We start from the raw sequence: 22,257 nt of genomic DNA, 5'->3' as shown, positions 1-22,257 counted from the left end.
TTATGAATTGATCATATATATACATATTCAATATGTTTAATGCTTTATTTAGTTAGTTATGATTCTTTAATATTTTTAAATGTCATGAGCACATCATACAATGCATTTCATGGTGCGCCTAATTCTGTTCATTATGGGGGTTTTTTTCCCCTTAAATTGTGGTAAAATAGATATAACTTAAAATTTACCATTTTAAGTATACAGTTCAATGGCATTAACTACATTCATTTTGTTGTGCAAATATCACCAGCCCATCCATCTCTGGAACTTTTTCCTCTTCCTGAATTAAAACTCCATACCCATCAAACACTAATTCCCTTAACATCATGTTTTCACGGTCCTTCAACTGGATACATTGACTTGTTCTATCATTGTAACTGCTATAATAGCGTTCCAGTATAGGACTGTGCAACCTTTATTATCCCACCTCCTTTTTGATGGAAATTTAAATTATTTCCAACTTGCAGCTATTACAAATATCCTGATATATGACTCTTTCTTTGTACATACATCCCCCTAGGAGAGGAATTAATAAGAATCAGAGGATATATCCATCTTTACTAGAGAGCATTCAATCCATCCCCAAAATGGCTTTACTAATTTCTATTCCTGCCATTAGCATAAGACAACCCCAATTTCCCCACATTCCTGACAACGTTTAGTCTCACTGGACTTTTAATTTTTGCCAATCTGGTGGATATAAAATGGTGTCACATTTTCATTTGCATTCCTTCTTTTTTTAAGTGAAACCAAGCTACGCACGCAGTTTTTTAAAAATATTTATTTATTTTATTTTTTTGGCTGCGTCGCGTCTTAGTTTTGGCACTCAGGATTTTTCGTTGCGGCGCGCAGTCTCTTCGTTGCAGAGCCTGGGCTTCTCTCTAGTTGTGGCGCACAGGTTTTCTCTCTCTAGTTGTGGCGCACGGGTTCCAGGGAGCGTGGGACCTGTAGTTTGTGGCACGTGGGCTCTCTCTAGTCGAGGTGCCTGAGCTCAGTAGTTGTGGTGCGTGGGCTTAGTTGCCCCATAGCATGTGGGATCTTAGTTCCCCACAGGGATTGAACCCATGTCCCTTGAATTGGAAGGCGGATTCTTAACCACTGGACCACCAGGGAAGCCCTTCATTGGCATTCGCCTGATTTCTGGTTAGGTTGAACATCTTTTCACGTATTTATTAGCAACACAAATGTCCCCTTTTCTGAATTCCCTGTTCATACCTTTACCACTTTTTCTATTGGTTTGTTTTTTCTTGTTGATTCATAGGAGTTCTTTACATACTTTAGAAAGTGTTCCTTTGTTATTATGAGTTACAAATATCTACTCCCAGTCTGTGGCTTGCCTCTTGGTGTAAGTATCTTTTTTATTCCACATAAGTTTTAATTTCAATATAGCCAAATTTATCATTTTTTTTTTCTTTTTACTTGATGCTTTTAGCAACTTATTTAAGAGCACCTTCTTGTTCTGAGGACATAAAGAGAAACTCTTATAATTTCTTTGATAAGTGTTGATTTTTGTGTGTGTGAGTATGTGTGTGAAAGCATTAATTTATTAAATCTATGCATTTTAACATGCATTTTAATGTGTATGAGGGTTGGGACCACAGTGTGGAAGCAGAGACATCAGTTTGGGGACTGTCTTAGTTTGGGACGCTATAACAAAATACAATAGACTGGGTGGCTTAAACTACAAATATCTATTTCTCTCAGTTCTGGATGCTGGGAAGTCCAAGATCACAGTACTGGCAGATTCAGCATCTGGGGAGAACCCTCTTCCTACTTGTAGATGGCCACCTTCTTGCTGTATCTTCACATCACAGAGGGGGAAGGCTCTGGTCTCCTTCTCTTCTTATAAGGGGACTAATCCCATCATAGGGGCCCCACACACATGACCGAATCTAAACCTAATTACCTCCCAAAGTCCCCATCTCCCGATACCATCACATTGAGGGTTAGGGCTGCACCATATGAATTTTAGGGGGATACAAACATTCAGTCCATAGCAGAGGCCATTGCAAGTCATTCAGGCAACTGAAATATGAACTTAGGAAGAATCGGTGGAGGAAAATAATGAATGGATTTGGCAATATTCGGTAAAGTAGAATCAACAGGAAGCCAGACCCAGCAGAGGAAATCACCACCAACAGATTGTCAGGGGTGCACACCCATTTTAAATGAATCACAGAACCTCCAGGTAGAAAAGGATCTTAAGGCTCATCCAGTACAACCACCCACGTGTTGTTTGGACCCAGTCACCAAGCATGGAAATGGAAACATGTCTGCTCACTCTCTTTGAAGAAAACAGTACCACCGCAGCCAGGTAGACTGGCTCAGCTCAGAGAAACTCAAGCCAAGGAGGGCCAAACCTGAACCACATCCAAAACCAGACATGGTCCCTGCATTCCAGATGTGGGCGCCCTGAGAAACTTAAACTAAAACCGATTTCTGCCTCTGCCGTTATTTATTTATTATTCCTCACTTGTATCCTGTATGTCTAGTTTCGTGTCTGGAGGCCCCGAGGCCGGGTCCACCTCTGAGCCGTGTCCAGCGCAAGCCTCACACGTTGCAACACAGAGCGAGTGCCAGACAAGGACAGGAACCCTCGGGTGGGATGAACTCAATCTGTAATTCTCTTCCCAAGCAGCCTCACAGCAGAGGAGATAATTAAGAGAGATGGTGTATTTGGGAGCAAAGGGCGAAGTCAGCCACGGATTAAGTATGGGGAACAAAGAATGTGAATAAATAGCTGCTCCTCTGCTGGCAGAACAGTGAACTCTAGTCCACTTAGGGCTTGGTTCTGGAGCCAATTTTTGTTGAACCAATTGTGAGAGCAGGAAATAGACAGGAAGCCTGAATCTTATATCTGCACAGACATGTCATCTCTACCTGTGTTCTCTGCTTCTCCCCTTCCTCATTCTTCCTCTCTTTTCTCCTCCCCCACCAAATACTAGGGAGAATTGGGCTTCTAACACTCATCGTTCATTACAATATGACTTAGACACTAGGGGGCAGGGGAGAGCCAATTACATGTAATTCAGAAAAGCGGGAAGAAATGCACCCGAACCAAGTAACCAAGACCCTTCATTTATTATATTGCAGAACCAAGCCCTGAAGGGCAGGAGGCTGGAAATGGCTGGGATAGGATCTCTGGCTAGAAGGCAAGAGCAGCTTTCCTTAATGGAAGAGGGAATGGAATGGTGGAGGGAAAAACTGGAAAATGAATCCGGTGTGGATGGCTCTCAAGGTCTCAGGATTTAGGGGGAGCGGGGCGGGGGGGGGGCAGTAATCTATGCATTTTTGGAAATTATGTGCAAAACCTCACTCATTTTAATCAGTGGAGACAGGAAGAGAGAGGGAATGTGAAAATGCAGTTGAAGAAAATAAACTGGTTTTACTTCCCTCCGTATTATCTCTCATGTATCAGAGACAAAGGGAAAACTTAATTAATTTTGTAGCCTTTGCTACTCTCGGGGTGCAAACAATGAAATCTTCACTTTATAGCACCAAATTAATCACTTTTGTGCTTAAGAAAAATGGGATTCACCAGGGACAACACCACAGCATAGTGGGATCTTGTGGAATGTGGCTAAATTTTGGGTGGTGCAGAGCCAGAATTTCGGAGAGCATCATATTGTTAATTGTATTTCAGTGGAGAGTACCCTCCTCGGCCGATCACACTCAGAGCCATGCATGCGGGGTGCTGCAGGAAGTGGGTCTCAGGGGGAGCCCCAGGCTTGGTGGGGAGAGGGGAGACCCTCCAGGGGGCCTGCAGGGGACTTCTTAACTATGGGGTCTACTCCAACGAGCTTCCTTCCTTTTGAAATAACCGATTCACTTCAAACACCATGACTCGAATTTCTTGTGACCTTTTTTTCTTGCCAAAAAAGCTATGGTTTTTACCAAAGATTGTAAAAGACCACTGAAGAAAATAAATGATTATTGTAATGACTGTAGCATTAATGAACTAATGGAATAATAATGCACTCTCTATATTTCCAATTGCTCCTCTCAATTCAGATTCTGTTCTCCCCCAGCACTTGCCACCATATTACTCAGTTTGGGGGGGTCACAGACCCCTCCGGGGAGCTGATAAAAGCTAGAAACTCTCTTCCCAGAAATGCACAAGTAGGTACAATTTTGCACGTAATTTCAGAAGGTTCATAGATCTCCCCCTGCCCTTCCTCTCCAAAAAAAAAAAAAAAAGAAAAAAGAAATCGCTGAGACCTTGACTTAGCACTTGGTATTACAGCAATTCTCTTTCATTGATTGGGATCTTGACCTGTTCACGGAGTCCCAACACTGAGCACAGCGCCTGCAAACTAATAGCTGCTCAAAGATAAGGCTTATTGTTCACCTGACTTTTCAGGCAAGAAGGATGGAATGAGGGACTTCCCTGGTGTCCAGTGGCTAGAGCTCCACGCTCCCAATGCAGGGGGCTGGGTTTGATCCCTGGTCAGGGAACTAGATCCCGCATGCCACAACTAAAGATCCCACGTTGCAACTAAAAAGAAAAAAAAAGATCGCGCATGAGGTAATAAAGATCCCATGTGCCACAACTAAAAAAAAAAAAAAGAGATCCTGCATGCAGCAACAAAGATCCTTCACAGCCAAATAAATGTTAAAAAAAAAAAAAGAATGGTGAAATGAGAGAAATGACATTTAAAAACAGGGAGAAAGCATGTTTATGTCACTCAAGAAAAAAAAAACTGATTGGCCTTTAAGCTGTTACCATTTTTACTGGGATTTGGATCACTGGAAAATTTCATAGTGTGAAAAAAGAGCCAGTTTCTCTTATATAGACAGGGATCTTCAGCCTTAGCCCTTGAGAGAGTTAGATTGATCTAGAAAGATGTGTAGTTACTAGGGACTTCCTTGGTAGGACACGGGTTAAGAACCCACCTGCCAATTCAGGGGTCCCAGGTTCGAGCCCTGGTCCAGGAAGATCCCACATGCCACGGAGCAACTAAGCCCGTGCGCCACAACTACTGAGCCTGCGCCCTAGAGCCCGTGCGCCACAACTACTGAGCCTGTGTGACACAACTACTGAAGCCCGCGCGCTTAGAGCCCATGCTCTGCAACAAAAGAAGCCACTGCAATGAGAAGCTCGCGCACCGCAACAAAGAGTAGCTCCCGCTCACCACAACTAGAGAAAGCCCACAAGCTCGCGTGCAAAAAAAAAAAAAGAATAAGCCTAGATAGAGGCCTAGGGGAAAACAGAGAATGCCCCCAAAAGATCAGGATGCAGCTAAAATCTGCCTTAGGGATCTTGTTCCGTTCTAGAACCTGCCCACCAGGACGATGCTGCCTGTGAGGGGGTCGACAGTGAGTGGTTCCAGGCACAGGCGCTACTTTGCTTTCCCATGAGAGCTGCCAAGGCCCCATCTTTCCTTTCCAGCCTCTGAATTTATTACCTCCGGGACTCCTGCTTCTGGATCTGAATTTCTGCCCCCCTTCGCCCCCCACAGAAACCTACCTTCCGTCGGGGTTCTGACACTCGCCCCCAGGCCTTAAGCCCTGCTAGCAGACAGTTCTAGGGCTGCAAAGCCAGGCCTGCAGGGGGTGATGGGCGGTGCGGAAGGAACACTCCTGTACCCTGCTGGGGAGCAAGGGATGGCCTAGTGGATCCTAGTCTGTCCTGGGCTGAGAAAGAGGGAGAGGGGAGAGCAAGGTGTCCAGAAGGTGTCATCCTAATGGAACCGAACATTTGGAGTCCCTGCCTCGAGGTGGAGCGTAAGGGATAGTATCTCAGGCATCTGTGTGACCTCAACCCTGGTCCAGCAGACTGTGACCCTTCTGGTCAGCCCTCATTTGTGTGAGAGGACAGTGCAGTTGGACAACACCCCACTTGGGGGAGGGGGAAGGTAGCTGCAGGAGGGTAAACCATCCTGCGATTTGCGGGCAGAGCATGTCAAGTGCGTTCTCAGTCACTTGACAACTACTTAGTGAGTGCCTGCATCTTTGAGTGTGGACTTGGGAGACAGATGGCCCCGGTTCAAATCCAAGCCCTCCACTTTCTGCCACTGTGACTTTGGACAAGTTACTCACCGTCTCTGTGCCTCTATTTCCTCACCTGTAAATGGATAATAATGGTATCTACTTCATCCGGTTGTTATGAGGATTAAGTGAATTTGTCTATGCCGCGCTCTCAGAAGCCTGACTGGCGTGCACACAGCAAGCGATTTGAAGTGTTAACTGTTGTCACTGTGTTGAACCCACAGCCATGGTCCTTGCCTGCGTGGAACTGACAGCCCATGAGGAAAGCAGAACAAACACTGTACAATCCACCCACTAAACTTAGCTACCGGAGCATCCGTACCTGCTTCCTCTCCTGTCTCCATCCAGCTGCCAGAATGCCTCGCCTCTCCCCTCCTTCCAGGACCTTGTTCTACCAGCTACCCTTCCTCATTCCTACATCTTTAGTCTCCTTTGCTTTGCTTTACGCACCTGTTCAAAGCTTTTCAGGTTCTAAAAAACAACCCCCTTCTCCCCCTCAAGTAAATGTCTCTCTTCTTCTGCCCCTTCTACAGCATGCTTCTTAAAAGAGGCACAGTATAGACTCTTCAAAGACTCTTAAAAGAGTCTATACTCATTATCTGCACTTGCCGACCCACACGCACTCCTCGGCCCCCTACACCCCGTCTTCCACCTGCACTCAAGTACCCCAAGGCCACTAAATCCAATGATTTATTTTTGGCCCTTATGTCGATTTTCTGTAGCACGTGACAATGTTGACTCCTCCTACCTTCTTAGAATTTTCCTCCCCCAATTCCAGAGTAACTCTCTCCTGTCACTCCTACCACAGGCCAGAGAATGCCCGAGGCACTGGGAGGCAAAGGTATTCAGTCTCCCCAGGAGCTCGTGGCTTTTAGTGGGAGGGGGGAGCGGGGGCTGGGGAGGTGTGGAGGAGAGATTAGGTACATGGAATCATTGCAAATCAGGGGGATGAGTTCTACGATAAGGACCAAAGTAGGAAGGCGCAGCTGGTTCCCTCAGGGCACTCAGGGGAGAATCCATTTCCTCGCCTTTTCCAGCTTCTGGAAGCTGCTCACGTTGCTTGGTTTGTGGCCCCATATCACTGCGACCTCTGCTTCCTTTGTCACAACTCTTCAGGCTCTCTTGCCTCCCTTTTTTCCTGTATAAGGATCCTGGTGTTACATTGGTCCATCCAGATAACCCAGGAAAATCTCATCAAAAAAAAAATCCTTGGGGGCTTCCCTGGTGGCGCAGTGGTTGAGAGTCCCCCTGCCGATGCGGGGGACGCGGGTTCATGCCCCGGTCCGGGAAGATCCCACATGCCGCGGAGCGGCTGGTCCCGTGAGCCATGGCCGCTGAGCCTGCGCGTCCGGAGCCTGTGCTCCTCGGCGGGAGAGGCCGTGGCGGTTAGAGGCCCGCGTACCGCAAAAAAAAAAAAAAAAAAAAAAAAAAAAAATCAAATCCTTGGGCTTCCCTGGTGGCGCGGTGGTTGAGAGTCCGCCTGCCGATGCAGGGGACGCGGGTTCGTGCCCCGGTCCGGGAAGATCCCACATGCCGCAGGGCGGCTGGGCCCGTGAGCCATGGCCGCTGAGCCTACGCTCCGCAACGGGAGAGGCCGCAACAGTGAGAGGCCCGCATACTGTAAAAAACAAAACAAAACAAATCAAATCCTTAATGGGACTTGCCTGGTGGTCCAGTGGTTAAGACTCTGCGCTTCCACTGCAGGGGTCATGTGTTCGATCCCTGGTCAGGGAAGTAAGGTCCCGCATGCTGTGTGGCACGGCAAAAAAAAAAAAAAAAAATCCTTAACCACATCTGCAAAGTCCGTTTTGCCAGGTAAGGTAACACAGTCACAGGTGATTAGGATGTGAGTATCTCTGGGGACCACTCTGCTGTCTACCAGAGATGGAGTTCTCCCTGGAGCAGCCAGACAACTCTTCAGAGAGAAGACTCTTGGAGGGGAATTTTATAGGGTTAGTTCTTATTTGCCAGAAGGGGAGAAAAGGTGGTATAAGCAAAGGACTAGTGCCTGCCGAGAGGCTAAATGTAGAAAGAGAAGGTGAGCCTGGAGATCTGTAAGCATCCAGCATGGTTGCATGGCTGAAGTACAGGAAGAGGGTACCTTCTAGAGATCATATGAGAGAGGAAAAGTAGAAGCTGGATCGTGAAGTTTTTTGTTTTTAAACCAAATTGAGTCTGAAATGTATCTGAAATGCATTTACTTGGCCAATGCCATTACTTTAGACTGTGCTATTTTTTCTTTAAAACGTTCTTTAGGGACTTCCCTGGTGGTCCAGTGGGAAAGACTCCATGCTCCCAATGCAGGGGGCCCAGTTGGATCCCTGCTTGGGGAACTAGATCCCGCATGCATGCCGCAAGTAATAAGAGTCCGCATGCCTCAACTTAAAAAAGATCCTGCGTGCCGCAACTAAGACCGGGTGCAGCCCAAATAAATAAATAAACCTTGGGAATTATCCTTAAAAATAAATTAATTAATTAAATAAAGCAAATATTCTAAAAAAAAAACAACTTTAAGTTGACTCACTTTTTGTCCTAAATAATAATGCCCACAGAATCACAGGTTTTATATGTTAGTTATATCTTTCCAGTGTGTGTTAAGATGTGTATGTAACTATAAAATGTTCTTCCCTGTACACCCTAAAATCACGTACACCCATGAGTGAGTACCATACTTTGAGAAATGGAGCCAGAGGCATTGAAACCGCCTAAAGGTTTTGAGCAGGGAAAGAAAGAACATGATCAGGGTTGCCTTGGATCAATATCATTCCCGTAGCATTAATCACTTTGGACTGAACAGAGACCGGTGAAAATCACAGCAGAAAGCCCGTAAATTAGGAGACTTCCACAATAGTTGAGGGGAGAGATGAGACATGAACAGAGACAGGGACTGTGGGAGGGGAGTGGAGGGTTTGGATGTGAACAATATCAAGGCGGTAGAACTGACAGGTAACAGTGAAGACTGGAAATGGAAAGGGAGGAGCTGGGGATGACTACCAGGGTTCTAGCATGTGCAGTGCAGCAGATACCGGTCCATCCACCAAGATGGCAAATAGAGGGGGAGCTGATGGGCGGGCGAGGGGGGACAGGGTTGGAAGGAAAAGAATTGCTTTGGTCTGGAACATGCTCGATTTGAAGCGTCTGTGGAACACTCATGTAAGTACTTGAATGCCTGTGTCTGTGGCTCTGGGGACTGGGGCATCATAGAGAGCCGAGCTGTCCAGTAGAAATAGGCTGTGAGCAACCTATGTCATTTTAAATGGTCAGGTGGCCATATTAAAAAAAAAAGTAAAGAGATTAAATGATATATTTTATGTAACGCAACATATCCAAAATATTCTATTGCAAGATGAATCAATAGAAAAATCACAAAGATATTTTACATTCTTTTTTCATTTTAAGTATTCAAAATCCAGTGCATTTTTTACAGAGAGCACATCTCAGCTGGGACATTCCAGGCACTCGAAACGCACCACGGAGTGTTACCGTATTTATTGGACAGCACGGCTCTAGAAGCACTTGCTGCAGGCAGGCCAGGGTGATCAGATGTTTACCTGGGGGATGGTGGAGGCTGAGGACCCTGATCAGATACTGAGGGTGATCAGATTTGCTAAAACTGGATTTTACAAGGAAGGGCACAGATGGGTCTAGGAGAAGATTCAGGAGCCAGACTGAAGTTTGGCCAAGCACATCATCTTTGTCACAATCCCACCCATGACATCTGATCAATATAATCTTTGGAGTGGGGCTGGCAAATGCGTATTTTCAACAAGCTTCCACCAGGTAATGCAACCCAGGAGAACCGTCTTTCAGTTGGAGCCAGTAGCACCTGAGAACTCAGGGGAGATGGTTCACAACAGGATGGGGCTCTGATGAGCCGCCTGGGGAAGACTCACAGAAAGAAAAAAAGCTTATGGGGGGAAGCACAGAGAGAGAGGCTTGTGTTTAGGGCAAAGGAAGGGAAGGATGAGAGCGCTGGTGGAGTATCTGTCCCCAACACTGTAGCCTGGCTCCAGGCTACTCAAGGCATCGTGGCTTAGACCAGAGTCTACAAACTCCGCTCGGGAGAATCTGACTCAAGCTGTCCTGAAGCTGCCGGAGAGCTTCAACCCCAGGGCCTGGGGGAGGAAGGAGTGGGTTCTGAGGACGCTCGCCTCCCACACAAAGCAGGGATCAGCCTCTTGCTGGCCCAGACATTCAGTTTTGAAACTCCGCAGGGCTCTGTCCAAGGTCTCTTTCTTTTTCTTCCTCTGCTCTCACTCCTGGTTAATTTCACCCCTTTCCGGGGCTTCAAACTCCATTTATATGCTGATGGTGCCCACATTTGCATCTCAGACTCAGAGTCCACCCCTACTCCAAGGGCCAGACCTAGTTTTACCAATTGCCTTCTGCCTAGAGCATCTGGCGGGTGCCTGAAATTTAACATTTCCAAAGCTGAACTAACCCCCAAACCTGTTTGCTTGCTAGTAAGTTCCTGTTTCAACTAGTAGCCTCACTACTCACCCGGTTCCCCCCAAACTAGAAATCTGGGTGCCATCTTCCGCCTCTTCCGCCAACCATACGCGAAATCACCTGAAATTCCTTCCTTTGTCTGTATTCCTGCAACTTCAGTTCGGATACCCTCGACCCCATGCTTGACTAGTACAATTCCCTCCTCATTAGAGATGTGGCCCCACTCTCCCTTCTGGGAGAGGGCATCCTCCCAAATGCGGTACAGCCTTCTTTTACAAGCTAAACTTGTAAAACCCAAATCTGACAAACTCTGCTGACTACGGCATAAACAGCAAACTCCTCGGCATGAAACATGCATCCTCACAGAGGGCCCTACTCACCTCTGTTGTCACCTTCCCCCAATCCCCAAAATCTTTTTTTCTAGTTGTGACATTTGTTTGCTAAAAAATACACACAACATACCAAAATGCCCCAAACAACTCACAAAATCGATTTTAAAAGGGAGGAGATGAGGGGAGTTAAGATATCTGTATCCTCCTTCCCTGATCCCGAAGGTCTGGAGTGTTGCCTGGGGATTGCCTGTACCTGCGTTTCCCCAGGCGATTCGGAGGCAAATCTAGGTTTGTCAACCAGTGGGTTATGCCACTCTGACAAAAGTCCAACACATCAAAGAATCTAGGCTACTATGCTCTTTCCTAACTTCCTGTAGGGCTGCAGAGAAAAGACAGAGAGGAGCCTGCATCAGCCTGGACTGCATTCTAGACTGCATCACGATTGCATCCTCACCTAGATCAAAACCCTGGGGAACTGCCAAGCAGAAATTTTAAGAATGAAAAGGGCATCTGCGTAGCCTACAAACCTGACAACAGAACCTACAGCACCTTTCGGTTAAAAAACGCTCCTGCCCCAAAATACATTTGGAAAACGTCGAACCACTCTAGAAAACTTTGATCGGCATCCCCTCCCTCACTTCTCGGTTTTAAGGGGAGCCCTAAAAGACGCCATAGGAAAGCATTTTGCTTTATTTTATTCAGCAGTGCCTTAGAAAGTTGAAAACCTGAAAAAAGTAATCTCAGAAGCTGAATCGCTCCTATGGGTGTCCATTCAAACACAAACAGTATTAGACTGCCATGTTTACTTGAACCCGTGGAGAGAAAACAATGTAACTGAGGAACCTTAAGCTTTGACTTCCTACCAAGCACATGAAACGTTCAAGAAACTTTGCAGGACGTGTGCACGTGCACTAAGGCTCATATTAACTCCCGAGCCAGGCTGAACAATAGAGGGAGACTCGTTATTAACGAAACGCGCCGTCTGTGTTTCGAAGTCCTTCATCGCAGCAGAGGGGGCCTTTCCTCTGCTCCGATTCGATTTTCAAATTGTTTCCACGCTCATTGTCTGCCAGTAGGAACAACGGCAGCGCTTGGGGCGCTTGGGGGAGCAGGTACAGCGTCCCGCAGAGTGCAGCGCGGTTGAGCCCGGCCAGGTTTTGGGACATTCCCGGCTCTTCCAGCGGATCAAGGAAAAGGAGGTGGCCCGGGCGCCAAAGGCTGCTGCCAATGCAACTCGCAACTTTTGAAATCAATCCTTTTTGCATCATGCAACGGATGCCACCTCTCCTCTGGCTTGCAACCCCCCACCCCTCCCCCGAGACCAATCATTGCCGCGCTCGGGCCTGCACATCGCCTCCGCCCCCTTGCCGGGCCGCACGCAGCTACCGAGCCGCTCTGGCCGCGGCCCGCCGCCTCTTAAAGGGAGGGAGCCGGCCCTTAAAGGACCCTCGCGCGCGGCACACGGCGGCCCCGTTCCCGGCAGGGGCCCGCCGAGCCAGGCCGAGCCCCCGCGGCGCCCAGGCGCGGCCCGGGGCCCTCCCGCCCTCCGCGCCGCCGCCGGGAGCGGCCTTTTTATTCAGGCGACGCTTAAGGGAGCCCGGCAGCGCCCGGTGCATTGTGGGAGCGGCGGAGTCCCGTTCGCGGGAGGAGGCGGAGGGCGCAAAGCGAACCGGTAAGCGCCTGGCTCGGGGAGGGGGGGCGAGACACCAGGCTTAAAGGGGAATATTCGTCCGCAGGCCCAGGGCGGCCGTGCGGATCCCCTCGCGGGCCGCCTGGGCGCGCCGGGAGCCGTGCACGGTCGGCGCTCTGCAGCGCAGCCTGGAGAGGGGCCGAGCCAGGGCTTGGTGGGGCCGCTTTAAAAAAGAAGCACCGCCCGCGCCGCCGCCGCCGCCGCCGCGCGGGGCCGAGGAAGGAGGGAGGGAGAAGAGGGCGGGGGAGGAGTGGAGGGGGAGGGCGGCGACGCAGGGGTTAATTTTTTCGCCCGCCGACATTTTTGTGCGGCGGCGGCGGCGGCCCGCGCGCGCGGCGGGAGAGCCTAGCCTGGTGCCCGGGGCGCGGCGCGCGGCGCCTCCGGGCCCTCCCCGCCCCCCCGTCCGCGCGCGCCCTCCCTCCGGCCCCGCGGGCGCAGCCTGACCCCGGGCGTCCCGGCCTGGCCGGCCCGCGAGCCGGGGGACCCGCCGCGGCCGGTGGGCCGTGCGCGCCTCACTCCCGCCCCGCGGCCTGGGCCGCGCGGTTCCCGCCGCTGCCGCCGGGACAGAGAGCGGGCGGGCCGGCATGGCCCCGCTGGCCGCCCCGCTCCGCCTCCACCGGGCCGCGCCGCACAAAGAGCCTGGGCCCGGGTGGCCTTTAAAGGCGGCAGCCGGGGATTTAAGGTGTCCCCGAGCGCTGCCCTGCACGCACCGTCTGCCGCCCCGACGTGTGCTTCCCGAGGGGTGCGCCGCCCCTGCGCCCACGTCGCCGCGTCCCCTCTGTTTTTTATTTCCTAGGCTTGGGAACCTGGGGGGAGGTAGGTACCGGGCCGGGGCTGCCCTCTCTCCCACCCCCACTTACCGTGCTCCCTCGGCTCTGCGGCCAGCTTGGCGCCCTCGTTTGAAAAAATTAAAACGTGGCCGAGAAGGAAAGGGTTAACCGTTGTTTTTAAATATTCATGTCATTGTTTAAAGGTGTAAACAGGCGGCTTCGGGGTTGAAGTCGTCTGCGCGTTATGCCAGCCCCCCACCATTAATTACGCCTTTCCTCACGTCCCCCTCCACCCCCCCATTTTCTCATCCCGTCCAAAAAATGTAAGAATTTATGTTTTTTTAGGATTCGGATGCGATGTGTGTGATTTATGTCCCTCGTTCCATTTGGAATTTTAAAACTCCTGAGTGCCTTTTGGGCTTAAGGTGTTTTAAACTTTTTGCCCTTAAAAACCTAGGAAGATTTAAAAGGAAGTTAGACCCCTGAATTCCAAGGGCCCCTCCCCGCCTTTTTTTTTTTTCTTTCTTTCTTTTTTTTTTTTTTTTTTGGTTAGGGATTGGAGGTAGGAAAATAACTGGATGCCTCGTGAGTTGGATTTTTTTTTTTACCCCTGGTAGGAGTGAGGCGGTGTTAAGTGCGAGGCATTTGGTGAGGAAAGGACTGTTGTTTTTGTTCCAAACCCAAGTCAAACTGCTATTGGACTTTTCCTAACTCTAAAATGGCTTCAAAATTCCCAGCTCCATAACTTAGCTCTCCTGGCGCCCTCCTTTCGGACAGGTGGTTTTCTTGGAATGTTGGAAGGTTTACTCCTTTACGGTTGTAGATTTCAAACGGAAATCATTGCTCACCCCAAACATGGCTTTGTAAAGACAGTTTGGATTACTGCCCAAACTCAGGCTCTAGGAGATTTATTTTAAATGAGTGATGGGCTTCGCAGGGGATCGAAAACTCTATAAATGGGAATTATGTTCTTAATGATAAATTTTATAGGGGAAACTGACCCTAAAACTTGGGGTGTCTAATTCTATGCCCAGTAAAGTATCAGTCTGGAAGTTTTGTAAACCCCGGGAGCACGTGGAAGGTTTCCGTTTAGCCGCAAAGGCTTCAAGCTTAGAAAAGTTTGTTCCAGAAACTTCCAGCGATACCAAGTACCATAAATGCTTGTGATTTAGTACAGTTTATCACTTTAGGTCTGCAGTGAAACAGTAACGAGCAGTAGCATATTTTATCAATGATGTGTGTGTGTACTAGTTTGTTGGGCGGGGTGTTTGCTTTCTAGGAAATAGCACTGAATTAAAACATCAGAAAACTTTCCACTGCTCTCTTGTAGAAAATGAGCTTTGCTGTGTTAAACAGCCATTCCAGTTCTCAAGTTGTGTTCTTTAGAGAGGCTTCCTGTTAGTTTTGGATCATGTCGTGTACTTCTGGCTCAGAGTGAAAACCTGTTTTTCTAAAACTGAACTTAGCGTCGTAAAGAATTTCATCAAATGCATATCCACCGATGTCCTTTTCACCAAAAGTATCTGTTAAGCATATTATCTTTCTTTGTGAGATAGCAAAAGATGGTAAAAGGTCTTCCTGAAAAGTCACTTTAGCCAGGGCATTTAATATCTAAACCATAGTACTTCCTGGTTGATAGGTGAAGTGACTAGTTTTCCTGTAATGCTGCCGGCTAGAAGAACGTTTGGAACTTTTTACTCAAGATGGCACTGTGTCCTGTAAGTCAGCTGGCCCATAGTTCCGTCTTCCTTGCAGCCCCTCAGAGCCACCATTATAACAACACAGACATCAGATCTCCTTCCATAGAATATGTCTCTAATGGTACAGTCACCTTTTAAAATGACGACTTCTAGCTTATGCATCACTGTGACAAACTATTGTGGTCCCAGATGGCTGTTTCCCTGTGGTCTTGGTGATTGCAGCCCTTTTCATGTTTACTTTTCACTGTCATGTATTCACTCACTAGATTCTTGGCGGGTACTGGTAAGAACTCTTTAATGGTGTCTTTGTGTTTCGGTGCTACCCAGGTGGATCTGTAAAGAAACCAGCCGTGTAGGAGAGGGAGGGGAGGAACCCAGCGGTGAGGTGTGTGCGCCCGAGAACCATGTCTGCGCGGGAGTCCTTTAACCCGGAAAGTTATGAATTGGACAAGAGCTTCCGGTTAACCAGATTCACTGAACTGAAGGGCACCGGCTGCAAAGTGCCCCAAGATGTCCTGCAGAAATTGCTGGAATCCTTACAGGAGAACCACTTCCAAGAAGATGAGCAGTTTCTTGGAGCAGTTATGCCAAGGCTTGGTATGTGAACTGCTGTTTCTTTCATATTTCCCTGAGTAGAGCATCTTGGCTGCAATGTAGTCAGTGAGTCAAAAAACTAGATTTCTCCTCCCATGTTGCCTTTTTTTTTTTTTTAAAGTTTCTGCAAGAAGGATTCAAAGAGCAAAGCAATGGTAACTGTTACCTCATTGTAACTTATTTGGAGGAACGACTTGAAAAACATGAAGAAATATGCTCTAACCATTTTGAAACTGTTACTATGCGATTGAGACACTTGTATTACAGTAAGAGCATTTTTTATTAAATCAGAGTAGGAAAGGTGTCGTGCAGGACACCTTTAGAGAGCAGTGCCTGGGTTGGGGGGAACTCGGGGTTCCTGTGCAGCAGGCATTGCTTGAAAAGCTCCCATGGGGAGGAGGGAGACACAGCAGGTGAGAACACTGGACGGGGTCTGGACCCCAGGACGGCATCTGGACTTGACAGCCGTGTTTCCTTGACCCAGTTCCTGCTGCCATTAGTGGTTTGCCTTTTCTCAAACACAGAGCTCAGAAATTCTAGGCTACTGGGATGCTGTTTGTTAGCTTCTCTTGTGTGCTTTGTTAAGTACATGATGCAAGACTGTGATCACTTTGCCTTTTGGGTGTTTGACATGTATTCTAGGAGTTTGTGGGTGTTTTGTAGTTACGGTGTATGAGTTGATCAGCTTTCTTACATAAGGTTTTAACTGCATTTCTTTTATGGTCATGTTCTGTCTTACAACATTGGTTTTGAACCTAGGGTACTCCTTTCTTTCCTGATGTATAAAGCAGAGAAACGCAGAGTTGCTTTGGGTGGGAGAGGAGAATTCACACCCTGCACTCTTGGGGCCTGTAGGGCTTGCAGGAGCTCAGTTAGAAGATCATCCTCATCTAGCTGATGTCTCAGCGTGGAGAACTACCACAGGAATGAGGTGGAGTGGATGTCAGCTTGCTTGTCAAGAAATGAGAATATACTGAGAAAGCCCTTAGATGACTTTGTCGGGGCCGAATGGGCAGAGACAAATGCAGTCAAAACCTCATGGATAAAGGCATCATTCCCCTCTGTAACTGCCCCCGTTGACTTCTTGAGCACTCCATGGAGCTCAGGAAGGCCGGGTAACCTGTTCCCTGTCACTTGGTGGGGGTCAGGAACTGGCATCCACATCTTCCAATTCCTCCGCCCACCATACTGCTTATCGTCTGGTTTTTAAGTCCATACGTGTTCATGGGGAGAGGAGCCGCGTCAGCTGTAACTCAGCAGTGGCAAAAGGGGACAGATGTCGACAGCAAGGGTCCAGGCAGGAGAAAGAGAAATAAATGTTACTCTGTGCAAGTTCGTAACCCTCCTGAACCTCAGTTTTCCCATCTGTAAAATGGGGTAATAATACTGTTTGCAACTGTTGTGAGTAGAAGAAATTATCCGTGTGTGTATGTATATGCACCCTGTGCACCTGTACCCGTGTACATAATACTTGTGTGTGTATGTATAATGTTTATATAACGTATACACACAAGTCTGTTGACCTGTATTTAAAATGTTTTTTCTAAAAGAATGTCGTATTTCCTGGATTCTAAGGATGAACCGTAACAATTGTTAAATATACACTTTTATTAAATGTATTCTAACTAAAGAAATGTTAAGATAAGTGTGTCTTAGTACTTGGTACCTCTGTTGCCTGATGCCTAAGCTGCCGTGTGTTGATGGCTGCTGGCCGTGGGGGTAGAGTGATGATTTGGGTTGTTTTTTTTTTTTGATGGATAGTTTCAGTCTTGCTGAAACCTAGAATTCCCCGTCACCACCCACTGATGGTTACATACACCCTGCTCGGTCTGGTATTTGAGGCTCCCTCTACTCTGGCATTTACCTGCCCTCTGCCTGTACTGTCCCTCTCTCTCTCAACTTGATACCCTCGTTTGCAAGGCCCATGGCCTGTCCCATTCTCACCCTCTCTCTCTTCCTTTCTTGAAATTTGGTAGGTGATTTGTAGACCAGTCACTACAGACCAGTGCTGTCCCAAAGAAAGATGAGGTGAGCCACCTGTGTCATTTAAAATTTTCTAGTACAGATAGTTCCATTAAAAAAAAAAAAATAGAATCAGGGGAATTGAATTCTAATATATTTTATTTAATCCAGTATATAAAAACTATAATTTCAATACATAATTAATATAAAACATTGCTAACAAGACGTTGGTTTTTCTCGGTACTAAGTGTTTAAAAATCGAGTGTGTGCACTTGTAGCGCATGTCACTTTGGAATTGCCCCATCTCACATGCTCGGTAACCGCATGTGGCTGGTGGTTCCCATGTGGACAGCCCTTGACCCTCCTTCTAACACGGGTGGTGTCCTGGTGAAGAGAGAGGACTTGTAGGTGATGGAAGCTTCTTGTCAGCCCCAGGAGCGTGCTGGGGAGTCATGTTTCACACGCTCTGATGCTGGGTATCAAGAGAAATTAACTGCTTTACAAACCAAAAAGATTGAATTCCAGTTTAAGATTCCCACGTTACAAAACATTTAAAGCTAACTTTCAGCAACTCTTTTTAGTCTCTCTTTCAATAGTCCTATAGTTTATATGAAAATCTAAAAGAAAAACAGTATTTCTTCCCTCTTTTCCAAAGTGAATGGTAATAGACTTGGAACACCCAGTTGTTGGAAAGATCAGTTTGGGGGAGCAGTCGGTATGAGTTTAATTGTGGCTCTTGAGTGCTAGAGAGCCCCGCTAGAGGGCGCTTCTGCATACATGCGTCGCTGAGATGAATCATCACACGCTTTCTGATCACTGGTAATGAGCGTTCCATTGTTACAGATTTGTGAGGCTTGCCATTCTGAATCAAAGTCCTCCATTCCCTAACTGGATCTTCCACCAGGAGTTTCTGCTTTGCCATCTAGTGTAGTAATAAAACATCAGCCTGCCTACACAGAGTGATCTTTCACTAAACTTGATTTTATTTTAGTGTTAGTAAGAATGGATCAGGACTTGACATGGTGCTGGGGTAGTTGTGAAAGAAAGCCACACGTGGTCCTGTCTGAGTGACTCGGGTGTGACTTACTCCGTTTGAAATTCTGAATCGAGACGGTAAACATCTACCTGCTTCCTTTCGTACTTCATGGGATTTGTCCTTTGCTTTTGGCCATTGGGCTGCCAGGTTGAAATACTTCCTGAGGGCCAGAGGGCATCCTCTTGAGAGAGGTGAGTGTAGGAAAGCACTCCATTAGGCTTACCTGGTGAGAGGCCAGTCTGAATTTGAAAGGTTTGCATTACAGGTGATTTTTTTAAAAAAATGTAGCCTGCAGTAGCTAGTCTTGACTGTTTCTAAACTGATTTCAGGAAAAGGGAACTGTTTCTAATTAGCCCATCAGTTGTCTGTGTTATCTTTCTAAATGTTTAGAAACAATTTTTAATAAGTTGAAATATATCCCATAGGCTTGTTAAGCAAATTTTTCTTTCCCTGCTCATTAAGTTAGTAGAGGTGACATAAGTTTCTCATGAGTGGAATGCATGGAATTTTAAAGTTTCTTGGGAGCCACAGTGTTTATGTACATGCTTGATTGGAATCAATGAATACTTGTTCTAGCATTGTCCTTTTCTTTCTTTCTTCTTTCCTTCCTTCCTTCGTTTCTCTCTTTCTCTTTCTTTCTCCCTTCTTTCCTTTCTTATTTTTGTCATTTTTGACTAAAATGTAGTATAATAGCATTTTTTAAAATTTTTATTTATTTATTTATTTTTGGCTGCGTTGGGTCTTTGTTGCTGCGCACAGGCTTTCTCTAGTTGCGGCGAGCGGGGGCTACTCGTTGAGGTGCGTGGGCTTCTCATTGCAGTGGCTTCTCTTGTTGCGGAGCACGGGCTCTAGGTGCGCAGGCTTCAGTAGTTGTGGCATGTGGGCTCGGTAGTTGTGGCTCACGGGCTTTAGAGCGCAGGCTCAGTAGTTGTTGTGCACAGACTTAGTTGTTCTGCGGCATGTGGGATCTTCCCGGACCAGGGCTCGAACCCGTGTCCCCTGCATTGGTAGGCGGATTCTTAACCACTGCACCACCAGGGAAGCCCTATAATAGCATTTTATATGTGTAAAATATTTTACAGATTTTCTGTTGGAAAAACAGAATCATGCCCAAAGATATACTCCTAAGTAACTATGGAGAAGACAACCCAAGTTCCATTTGTGCTGTTCTCATCTTTACAGAAATTCTGTATGGTCCCAGTCACGTGATACAGTAACACAAAGGAAACTTTCTGTTCAAGGCATCGTTAAAGTCTAAAAATTGTACCATGTTGAAGTTGAGTCTTATGACTAACAAATTGTGTTCTCATTTTCTATCTTAAGCTGGTTTTGTTTCATGTTTATTGCAGTTATGCTTCTTGATAGGAAACACATTGCTTTGTTGGCGGTGAGCAGTGTTCCGTAAGCGTCTTATGCAAAACCCCTCCTATTCAGAACACTGCAGTACAAAATGACATGGCTCTTCCTGTTGACTTTTGGATGATGATGACCCCCATCTTTGCAGGCATCGGGATGGATACCTGTGTCATTCCTTTGAGGCACGGCGGTCTTTCCTTGGTTCAAACCACAGATTACATTTATCCCATCGTCGATGACCCTTACATGATGGTAAGTTTAACCGATGTGTTTTTACATCTGGAACTGCTTACTCTTTTGGTTTTGGGTGGTGGCTGGGGTTTTGTTATTCTTGTGTGGGTTTTTTTGTTTTCGTTCTACACAAATTGCTCTCATCCTACCCCTGCCCTGACTCCCGTGGTTGTAGATCTGATCTGGTCGATCCCTTGCTCACACTTGGCACCGTGCACGAGGTAGGCAGTTAAGGTGGATGGGGGGCGTCCCCTGCTGCTTTCGTACCTGCCTGTGTGTCTGTGCCAGAACACCTGTGGTCTGTTAAGCGTGTCTGTTGACTGATGTGTTTGTAGTTTTCTTCTTTATTTCCTTGTACTTTTCTTTCTGGGACATTTGTAAACGCCACACTCCTGTGTTTCACCATCCTCTGTAATAGGACTGATCCTAGATGTCTCTGTCCAGAAAGAAAGAGCTTAGCATCTCATCACCATTAAACCTGACCGTTGATCCTGAATCTGGTCATTCCCCCTCCCCGTGTCTTTTTTTTTTTTGTGGTACGCAGGCCTCTCACTGCTGTGGCCTCTCCCGTTGCGGAGCAAAGGCTCCGGACGCACAGGCCCAGCGGCCATGGCTCATGGGCCCGGCCGCTCCGCGGCATGTGGGATCTTCCCGAACCGGGGCACGAACCTGCGTCCCCTGCATCGGCAGGCGGACTCCCAACCACTGCGCCACCAGGGAAGCCCCTCTCCCCGTGTCTTATTCCACTGTGTGGCGTGTGCATCCGCCTGCTGATCACGCTCTGCCCCGACACCCCGTCCTGCTCATTGCAGGGTTGCTGCCAGCAGCCCCTCCTTTTTCCCAGCTGGACCCTCCACCCTGGCAGCTGGGAGGAGCCGATGAAGAGATTGGCAACATCCTATCATTAGAAAGTGCCGGAGGCCCTTCCTGTGCCAGGGGCACTGGGATCGAGCCCCACGTAGGGACTGAGGCCGGGAGGTCTGAAGGTGGGGACAAGCACGCATGCTCCCAGAAACCTGTTTCTCGCCTCTGGCGCAGCGGTCCTGAGAGCCGCGCACGCCACTCCCCCGGTGACCCACCTGTCCGGGGGCCCAGGGGGCTAGAACCGGAGTTCATCCTGTGCCAGCATCTCGTAGAAGGACCCGAGCGCCCACGCAGAAGGGGCAGCAGGTCGCTGCAGCCCGAGCCTGTGGTTGGCGCCTCCCAGCTGCTGACGGCGCCGCGCCCGTTACCTCGAGTGAGTCACAGGAGGTGATCAGGCTCCCTGCCGACCTGCCAGGCGGTCGTGAGACGGCATAGACGGGCAATGAAACGGCTGCTGGAAGTGATAGTAACTTGTGGTTTGATTACCCTTACGTCAGAAAGAAAAATTGGTCGTTTTCTCCTTTACTATCTAGAGAAGGGCAACTTTAAAAAATTTTTTAAATGTCTGTTGGCAGTAGAAGATCTTTATTACCACGTTTCTGTTGAGTACTGTTTCAGAGTTCCTCAATAAAACCTTATAGTTCACTGGGAAATGCTTCCCTTTGTCTTTAGAAAACAATCTGATTTCAGGCCTAGGTGTCGTTTATTTCTTCTGTCTTTTTGTTTCTCAACCGAGACGATTTTCCTGTTTATCTCGTACGAGAAGCTCCCAGATTTCTCCGTCTGGGTGTATAGAACCCGTCTTCTCTATGACCAACAAAGGGGGCATTTTTAAGGCTCTGCTCGGGAGAAGCGGCGGCTCCACATCTTCTCTAGCACCGTCGTTTCCCAGCACTTCCACTCCAGCTCCTCTGAAACCAAGCACTGCAAGCTTTTCCCCGACATCTCCCTGCTCCGTTCCGCACCCAAATAAATTGCAGACCTCTCCCTAAAGTTTAGAACGGGAAAGAACCTGGAGACGATGGGTGCTGCACGAGAAAGGAGAGGTGGTAACGGGAATGCCCAAGAGTGGTTCTGTGATGGAGGAAAGGCGGTGAGTCCGTGAAGCACAGAGCCGGGGACCACGTCCCGGCAAGCCCACTGTGGCACCTGCTCACGTCTCCCCTCTCTTCCAGGGCAGGATAGCCTGTGCCAACGTCCTCAGCGACCTCTACGCCATGGGGGTCACAGAATGCGACAACATGCTGATGCTCCTTGGAATCAGCAATAAGATGACCGACAGGGT

General features: G+C 48.0%; 1 protein-coding gene across 12 annotated transcripts in view; it reads left to right on the top strand.

Annotated features, from left to right (window-relative positions):
* Positions 1 to 12,000: 12,000 nt before the first annotated feature.
* The window catches only part of SEPHS1 (selenophosphate synthetase 1), a 29,738-nt gene continuing 19,481 nt past the window's right edge, over positions 12,001 to 22,257 (top strand). For 2 of the 12 annotated variants that reach the window (XM_067703673.1, XM_067703665.1), the window contains exons 1-4: positions 13,559 to 15,526; positions 20,026 to 20,129; positions 21,967 to 22,065; positions 22,148 to 22,255. In XM_067703673.1, coding sequence (XP_067559774.1) covers positions 15,334 to 15,526; positions 20,026 to 20,129; positions 21,967 to 22,065; positions 22,148 to 22,255 — 504 coding nt within the window. In that variant the 5' untranslated portion in view covers positions 13,559 to 15,333. Of the gene's footprint in view, positions 12,442 to 12,895; positions 13,276 to 13,558; positions 15,527 to 19,870; positions 19,923 to 20,025; positions 20,130 to 20,283; positions 20,330 to 20,652; positions 21,346 to 21,708; positions 22,066 to 22,147; positions 22,256 to 22,257 lie in introns of those variants that run through there. The other 10 variants (XM_067703685.1, XM_067703681.1, XM_067703639.1 and 7 more) reach the window with 9 other exon arrangements.

The sequence above is a fragment of the Pseudorca crassidens genome, chromosome 1, assembly GCF_039906515.1.
Source record: "Pseudorca crassidens isolate mPseCra1 chromosome 1, mPseCra1.hap1, whole genome shotgun sequence".
Classification (NCBI taxonomy): domain Eukaryota; kingdom Metazoa; phylum Chordata; class Mammalia; order Artiodactyla; family Delphinidae; genus Pseudorca; species Pseudorca crassidens.
Note: the sequence above shows the minus strand (reverse complement) of the source record. Positions and strands in the feature narration are given on the sequence as shown.